The sequence below is a fragment of the Pistacia vera genome, unplaced genomic scaffold (assembly GCF_008641045.1).
Source record: "Pistacia vera cultivar Batoury unplaced genomic scaffold, PisVer_v2 Contig372, whole genome shotgun sequence".
NCBI lineage: Eukaryota > Viridiplantae > Streptophyta > Magnoliopsida > Sapindales > Anacardiaceae > Pistacia > Pistacia vera.
In genome coordinates, this window is record NW_022196193.1 from 1,049,632 (window position 1) to 1,058,765 (window position 9,134).

A 9,134-nucleotide genomic window follows, 5' to 3' on the forward strand; every position below is an offset into this window, starting at 1 on the left:
GTCAATTAGTCTTTAAGTGAAGTTTTTTCTTTCGCCCGTCAAGTCTATTCTATCAACCTCATTAATATTCTCAAAAGTAACTAATTAATCTGATAAATCTAAACCCAAATTAATATTAAAAAATAAAAATAAAAAAAGGAAGAAAAAAGGAAACCTAGCTGCAGGATTACAAACATAACAAAAAAAAAATAATAATTAAATTAGATAAATTGTTTCAAACATTATTTAAGCCGGACATTTTATAAACATCATTATAATTTTTTATACTGTAGAAAATAATTAAATTAAGTGGTTAAAACGATATTTATTTTCTCTTTCATTCTCTTATTTGTTTTTGTTTTTTTAAATTTTGAATTATAATTTATTTTGTTATACTTTTTTATACGATATTTATTTAATAATTACGATATTTATATGTGGTTGGAATTTATTTCCTTTCATATTAATCATCATCCGCAAAGTAATTACTTTAGATTTTCAATAGAAGTCATACTCCAGAGAGTCTTTCTCCACTCTCCACTCTCCAACTCTACAAATGTTTCTGACGAACTGCTTTTGATATCAACAAATAATTCTTAATTTACATCCATCGATCATTCTCTTTAGACCTGCAAAGGGTTCTTTATATCATTACCCTTCATTTCATTTTAAGTTCCTATACTTGTTTTCTGTTTCCGTGTGAATTTAAGAAAATTATGGCCAGCCGCAACAACTCATCATCAAGAATTCAGCGAAATATCAAGGAGAAAAGTCGAAGAATGTACATGAAAGATCAGCTTTCCCGGCTTGCTTTTCTCATTCCTCCTCAAACCACCTCTAAGGTTCTCTTTAGAAAGAATATGATTCAAATTCTCCATTCATATTCTTATGTATATTTCGATCTAATGTGAAACAATGCTGTCAATATATGCTTGTAGTTGTCAGTGCCTGGGATATTGAATCAAGCAACAAGTTATATAAAGCAGTTGCACGAGAATGTAGAACGTCTTAAAAAAAGGAAAGAACAATTGAAAGGAGAAGAGATCACAACATGTAATACTAGTACTGATGACAGGACACGAAGCTCATTACGTACTATAATGAGCATCAAACATTTTGATTCTACTATGGAAGTGAATATGATTTGTGGGTTGGATAAAAAAATCATGTTCTATGAAATTATAAGTGTACTTCAGGAAGAAGCAGCTGAAGTTATAGAAGCTTCACAGCTTCATGCTGATGATAAACTCATCTTCATAATTAAGTCCAAGTTCATAATTAAGTCCAAGGTATGTATTAATTCTTTATGTTAATTTATTTATTAAGTTTGATTTGTAACAAACTTCCGGGTTATGCTCAAACAGTCTTCAATATTATCACTGCAGCCCACCAGTCCTAGAATTGGCATTGAAGCATAAAAAATTGAAGAGAAACTCAAGGAACTAGTTCTCTGAATGAATCCACAATAACTGAACTTTTGTTTATGGGTGTAAAAAAATCTATCGATTTATATATATATATACACGCATTATCCACTACAATAATTTCATCATGTACTCTACTTCTCATATCATTGTATGTAAATTAATTAAGAATATAAAATACATTTTTCCGTTTCCAATGTTCAGTCTTTTCTCTCATTAGAATAGAGATGATGACACCTCAATATTATAGACTTGGAGAAAGAAAAAAAGATTTATGTAATTTTTATAAATCTTTTTCTTCCGGACAATCCTCAAATTATCTTTCTACTTTTGTGTAAGTTGGGTTCAATATTTCGATCAAATGAACCTGACCTTGGACAAAAGTAACTTCTAGTATTATTAACTGTCCTACTTCTCTATAGGGATTGACTAAAAGATACTATGCAATTAGAGGTAAACATGATGGAAACAAGGTGAAAATTGGTGTAACATGAAGTAAGGTTCATATGGCATGTATTTATACAAAATTAGGGTGGATTTGTTACTTTTTTGTTGATGCTTGATTTCAACACCAACTATTCGCACGTGAAAAATGCTAAGCGAGCTTAGAAGTCACATGTGGTTATGGAAGTATTTAGTTGAATAAAGGGTGAAGAACAATGTTTAAAGTGGTTCGGATGCTCACAAGGCGAATCCTACGTCCACTGATATTGTATTAATGAGTAAAGTCAGGTCGCGTTCAACGAGCTGAGTTACAGCTTAGGGAATACAAGGGGGAGAGAGAGAGAGAGAGAGAGAGAGAGAGAGAGAGAGAAAGAGAGAGAGAGAGAGAGTGGGAGCGTGTGTGTGTGTATGCTATTCCAGAGTGAAATTAACCAATCCCACAAATGGGAGTGAAGACCTCTATTTATAGTGGGATGAATCGAGGTAATGATTACTAAATCTACGAGTGGGGTGGATGTCGTGCAAATCCTTCTCTACGTCCCATTGCTCACCTGCCCAAGTGATTTCCTCGAATTGTGCAGGGATTGGACGCGTGGACCATTTCCAACCATTTGCCAACCTGGTGTACACCCACTACACTGGCAGGAGCATGCCACTCACATCATCACGCAACGTGGCTGCATCTGAGCGGTCGTAGAACCTTCTTAAGTTCTGACCACCCATACTGACAAGACTCTACGTCAGCCCTACTTTTCCAGGCATAACAAAAGTCCCCTAGTTTTTAAGGTTTGAGAATCGAACCTTGAGAACTTCACAATTATGCCTTGGTTTGATATGTTCCAAATGACGCCCGATCGATCTGACCTGGCTACAAGGAGGTCGCAAGACATTTCCATAAGGGGGACCTGAAGTGGTCTCCTCTACAAGGCCTACGACCTGGACCAGACCTTATTCAGTGCCGTATTGATGCGCCTCTTATCTTGATCGAGGTCCGCGACCTAGTTATACTTAGCATATTTTTGCTGAAGGCAAGGAGTCACATCGTTTTGTAATTGACTGTCGCATCGTTTCGCAACTTACATGAGACGAAGAGTGTTTCATCTAACGACCTCTTCAGATGTTATCCATTGCGCTTTGACAGCTAATCCATTAATGAAATACCTTTTGCTTTTACAGACATGGCCTATGCGCAATAAATGCGAGCCATGCGCATTAAATGTAAGCCATGCTGAAACGACATTCCTTTTCAGGGCATTAAATGCGGATGAGAGCGCATTTAATATGGAGGAGGGAAACGAGCCGTCGCTCAATTATTTCAACGGAGGGAAGCGACGATTTGATTTCTCAAAGCATGACGGTTACTCTGTAATGACTTCTTTCTACAAATATGCACATAAAATATACTTAATAAAAATACATGTAGAATTAAGAGAAAGTAGTTGGGCCCAAATTTTTCTTTACTTAATATATACATTCTTTACATAGTACAAAATAACGTGTACAAAAACTATCAAAATGGTGGACAGTGTAGCCATTTCTCTCCGCTTGTCGACGTCCATCCGACGCATCCTTACCTATTTCCTGAAAAATCATAGAAAACAAGGGGTTGAGCACAAAAATGCTCAGTAAGTAAATCCTCTACACTGCTATCCCCGTGTATCACTCTTTCATTCTTTCCTTACTCTACTCTTTTCTTCTTGTTCTTTCTATTTTCTTCTTTGCTTATAATTCTCACGGTACTTCTCTACTAATTCTCTCTCTCTCTATTCTTTCTTTCTTTCTCTCTTATTCTTACAAATCATATTAGAAGTCATGATAACAATGCATGAATGAAATGCACATGTAGTAATGCATAGGAATGCATTCTCTTTCTTCTCTTCTATTTTTCTTATTCTGTTTTCTCATTTCTTTCTCAGTCTTATTCTTTCTTATTCTATGCCGATCAGACTCGGTTGATGCATGGATTCAGAACCCTTGGCCATGTGAGTGTATTCTCTCTCTCGGGTATAGCCCTCATCCGCATGCACTCTCACGGGCTATACCAATTCTTCTTCTCATTCTCAGGCTGCTCACTGAAGGCGGCTTGCATACGGGGATATTCTGCTCATCACTCACGGGTTCCCCATTGCACAACCTATTCTTTTCTCTTCTTTAGCACTTTTCTTTCTTTTATTTTCTAGTGCTTATTCTTTCTTTCTCTTTATTCTTAGAGTGCTTTATTCTCACAATTCATGATTCTTTCTTAAGTTATTACATATATATAAATATATGCATATGGATGGCTCATGCTTGGAATTCTTCCTTAAATGCACTCATGAAATGCAAATATGCAATGTTGCATAAAATTAAGGTTCTCTACTCATACTCATGCTTCTCTTACGCATTTCATCGAACAATAAGCATGCATACATAAACACTACTTTAACTATAATTCTAATTCTTTCTTAAACCATCCAAAAGTGGAGTAAAACTCCCTTGAATCATCACAAATCTTGCCAAGGAAACACACTGCAAATACTCTTCTCAACTTCTTTCTAAATCCATCCAAACTTCCATCAAATTCTATCAACACAACCAACCCTTTTCATGGTGGAAAATCCAATCATGAATCATCATCAAACTCAATAACAACTCCATCTACTCATCTCAAACATAGAGGATTCATACAAGATTCATATAACAATCTCTACACAGCATTCCATCACTTAAATCTTAACCTAGATGGATTTACTTACCTTATGCTTGAGTAGTTTCCACTAAAGCTCTCTACTCTTGTTGGGCTCAAGCTTCCTCTTAAATCTTAAGCATAAACTTAATAAGGATTCAACTCTTGCATAAATAAAACTCATATTTAGAGCAAGGATTCTTACCTCTTGTTGCTTAGGATCAACTCCTTATCAATTTCTAACCAAAAGCCCTCAAAATCCTTGGAAGATTGAGTCAAAAAGTTGAGAGAAAAATGAAGGATGGAAGTGGCGGTGGAAGAAGAGAAATGAGGGGGTTTACAAGACTAAACCCTTAATATCTCATATTATAAGCACTCTTTCCCATTTTACTCTTACACTTTCTTGAAAATTTCAACTTTGCCCTTTAATTCTTTGCAATCACAATCCCAACTCTAATGTATTCTCCATGAAATTTTCTTACATTTCACTCCCCACTTTTCCTACTAATTAGGGGTAGAATGGTTACTTTGCCCCTAAGGAAAATTCTCTAGAACCTTCAAGAAGAATTTCAGCCGACTCTTCGCCGCGACGAAGAATTACAGAACCTGTAACTCCAAATTTCACCAAGTCTTCACCAATTCCAGGATAACCACTCAACCAAACCAACATATCACTTCAATTAAGGGCCAAACAAGCAATATTAACAACATACAAGCTTAACTAAGGGCAACCAATCAACATTAAGGGCAAAATAAACATACATAAGCTACGTACCTTAAGTGGGCGTTACATACTCCTTCCCGTTGTTGACGACATGTGGTCGCGATCAATGGCGAGAGATGATTTCCATCCAAACGTCGCTTGACTTCGGGAAAACCAATCACCACTTCCTTCACTATAAAATCCTAGGCTCACCTCAAGCAATGCCACAACACTCATTTTTTCAGAAAGAGCAAGAAGCTTCTGTGAGACCAAACTTTCCATCTTTCAGATTGGTGCGCACTTGACATTCACAACAGGCAGTTCAATCTTCACACTCAAGAGGTAAGGATGATTCTTTCATTAATTTCCTTTTTCTGTTTTGACAATAACCATGTGATAACGATGGGTGTTTGCAGGTGGTTGATCGGAAAATAGGCTTTTCTCTAGGGTTTGAGTCTTTGGGGGTGGTCCCCAAGGATTCTTAGGGTTTAAGGAAGACAATGTTTATCTTTTCTTCCACGTCATCGTACGAAACTTTGTACGACGACTGAGTAATTCCTGTATGTCTCTCTTTTTCAGACCGCAGAAGAAATGGACCCTTCAGCGACCAGAACAGATGAGGGAATGAGCTCGCCGGTACAGGACGCCCCAGTGGGTCCCTCATAGGAATCCTGTCAATAGCCACAACAGAGAAAATTCAAAAAGCGGTAGACCAATACGCAATTAGCGAGGACGTATACAGCTTGGAGTCGGCCAGAGGGAATGACTGCGATCTTCGGGAACATATTCAAATGTGGAGCATTGATTCCCTTCCACCCTTAATGTCGATCCTCGATCACTTCAGGGTCACACCATTACAGCTGATGCCAAATGCGTATATGATAGCAGTGGCTATGTATATCGCATGCGGGGAGAACGATTTTGACGAGTTGACCGCTCTAGAGCTTGGCTACTCGTATTACTTAAAGAAGAGTAAAGACAAGGACTCCTTTTACCTCTCGAAGCGATCTACGATTGAAAGAGGGATACACAATTACCCCAGTAACGTCGGAGCGTATGAGACGAAATTTTTCTTTTTCCATTACAATGGCATTTGCCACTTTAGGAAGCTGAATAGGTATTCCTTTCTTTTACTTGGTGAATTTTATTTCTTTTAATCTTTGCTAATGAACTTTTTTGTTTCTTCACAGTAAACAAGGCGACCAGGTTTTTGGCTCTCGTTAACTTCAACAGAATAACCACTTTTGGTCTTCTGCCCAAACAGAGTCGCGACGCGAGGCAGCTCATGACAACTGTAAACTTGCAAAAATACAGCTTCTTCAACCCTGAAGCGACCTTGGAATCCTTATCAAGTAAGTATTTGTATTCTTAGCTAACTTTGCTATTTGCATGTAGCAAACTGTTTTGCTAATGATGTTCATATGCAGCGGCCATGCCACCCAAAGTGCCTAAGTCATTGAGAGCTAGAGAGTTCACCTTCCCTCAGGTTGGTGCCACAGGACCAACCGGGGCGGCCCCTAGCGGTCTCCCCGTTAGAGGGATGCCAACAGGGGCTCTAGCTCGACCAATGGATGCTCCCCAGCCTATGGCTGCTCATCTTAAGCAAAAGACAGTGGCCCAGAAATCCAAGAAAAGGAAGTAGCTTAGGGTCGAGGAGTCAGAGGCCGAGCCGAAGGGCTTGGGCATTCAATCCGAGAGGTAGCAGCCTTACCAGCCCTTTTGATCGAGAGGGCCCCCTAGGGGCACGACCGACATTAGCATTGCCCTTGAGGGTTCGCGCATGGGGTAAAGGGAGGTCGCGGATCTTGGGAAGAGAGTAGGCAAGGAACCAGCGAGCGAGGTGCCACCTGTCGTGGGAACGGGCACTCCCGTGTTGGACTCTATGGGGCAACTCCCGGAGCATTTGCAGTCGGTGATGTTTACCCTATTAGAGTGCCAGCTCGCAGAGGCATTTGAGCAATTCATGGCCTTTAACCCCATGGACCTGATAACCATAGCATTTCAGCTGCAGAGCCAGGTAAAAGGGTTTGTCCTCGTCGAGGACTTTCTTACATTTCCTTACTTTTTTAATGAAAAGGAATTTAACCACTGCTCTCTTCGCTATGTAGTCCTTGCTCGCTATGCACCTGGCCCAGCAGAAGACTCAATTGGGGGTCACTGAAGGCTTATTGAGTTGAGAGAAGAGAACGTGCGGTTGAAACGAGACTTAAAAGCCACACAGACAGAGAAGAACCTATCCACCATTCAGACGAACCAATATCTGTCAGAAAGGAACGCTGCGCTTCGCATGGTGGATTTTTAGAAGGTCGAGCTAGAGAAGAGGGGAGAGGAAGTTAAGGAGCTTTAAAGGATAGTGGCCAGACTTACCAAGGAGGCTAGCAAGAAAGAACCGGAGCTACGAGAGAACTCCGAGCGGGCCTTGCGAGCAGAGCAGGATAGAGCGCAGCTGTGGGAAACCTGATGTGTTGAAATTACAACATACAATGTGTAGCAAGTGCACTAGTCACAAAAAGTAATACAGTGATATGAAGAGTATCGTTCCCATGAGTATTGTTTGTTAAGCACTGATTTTCCTAGTTGTTATCAAGTTGGAGAAACCGAAAGATGTTTGGATTTGCGGGAGAATTTTAAGCTAAAGTGAAAACAAAAATTACTACGTACTTAAAAACTAATTAAAGACAGTAAAACTAATTTGAGAGAAAATGTCAATTAAAACAAACGGTTAGGGTTTTGACTTCACTATGATTTTATGAATTAATCTACGAATTATGCTACTTCTACACTCACATGCACGGATTATAAACCGGATTCCCTAATGTGTAAAACATACCTTCTCAAGCTATGTTTTCCTACTTTTCCCTATTAAGCTTCCACACCCAACAAATTGAAGGTTAATAGTTCCAAATTCATTAAGCTAAATGGAATCCTAAATTGATTTCATTGATTCTCAAACCTATCTCTAGCATTCAATACAACAATGACAATTACCCTAAGAAGCTAAAACATGACTCACTTCTCAGTCTCATCATGTTCAACAAATAATTTCAACAAAAACAAGAGTAATCACACAATCCATGCAATAGAATGTATAAGCAACATTAATTTATTGATTAAACATAAAAACCCCAATTACATAAAAACCCTAACCCAAAACGAGTTAGTTCATACTAAAATTAACACAAATAAAAATAAAAATAGTAAACAATGCATTCAACATGTTGGAATTAAGAAAAGAGAACAAAATCTTCCTTATTTGATGAATCCAAAGAGTTCAATCTTCAATCTTCTCTTCTTTTCCCCCAAAAATGTCGAACTCCCTAATAAAAAGACTAAGTTTTCTTTATATAGTCAGTCCAAAACAAATCTAAAACATTCGCCTAAATTAAAGCGCATAGTTTTGAAAAACTAAATCTTGCAGACTTCGCCGTGGCAACAAGTTGGTTTAAAATTTTTAATCTGTCCCGAGAGTTTATTGCTGCGGCGAAGTCTTCTGAACAATTACGAAATTACGGAAGTGCCCTCCGCTTGCTTCCTTGCTTGAATCTTCAATCCTTGTTGCTCTCTAATAGGAACAAGCTTCATAGTGCTTCAAATTCGCTTCAAAACTTCCCCGAATCTTGAGATTCGCTTGCTTCTAGGTCTAGAAACTCAATTCTGCTTATTATTTTCTCTAACTGCACGTTTTGGCCTGAAACATAAAATATATGCAATTAATTTGGAATTCAGGCACAAATGAAATAAGAAGTATCCAAAATCCGGCCAAAAAGCCTAGATAAATCAGTATAATCCTATGATTATCAAAACCTCAGAGAAGTAGAGGTGGGCACTTGAGGTAGAACTCCCGTTGTCCTAGGGACATGTCGCTTCGTTAACCGAAGAGATGAAGTGACAAGAGCTGGAAATTGAGAGGAGAGCTACC

At 38.5% G+C, this 9,134-nt stretch overlaps 1 protein-coding gene across 1 annotated transcript; it reads left to right on the forward strand.

Moving 5' to 3' along the window:
• Nucleotides 1-695: 695 nt before the first annotated feature.
• Nucleotides 696-1,897, forward strand: LOC116140423 (transcription factor bHLH167-like). The gene is made up of 3 exons (XM_031426054.1): nt 696-821; nt 918-1,268; nt 1,826-1,897. The coding sequence occupies exons 1-3, from the start codon at nt 696-698 to the stop codon at nt 1,895-1,897; spliced, it is 549 nt and encodes a 182-aa protein (XP_031281914.1).
• Nucleotides 1,898-9,134: the final 7,237 nt, after the last annotated feature.

What these genes read in the sequence shown, in the direction of transcription:
- LOC116140423 (XM_031426054.1), top strand. Translation starts at nt 696, where the DNA reads ATGGCCAGCCGCAACAACTCATCATCAAGAATTCAGCGAAATATCAAG. An exon ending in CTCCTCAAACCACCTCTAAG is followed by an intron (nt 822 to 917) that starts GTTCTCTTTAGA and finishes ATATGCTTGTAG; the next exon opens with TTGTCAGTGCCTGGGATATT. An exon ending in AGTTCATAATTAAGTCCAAG is followed by an intron (nt 1,269 to 1,825) that starts GTATGTATTAAT and finishes ACTTCTCTATAG; the next exon opens with GGATTGACTAAAAGATACTA.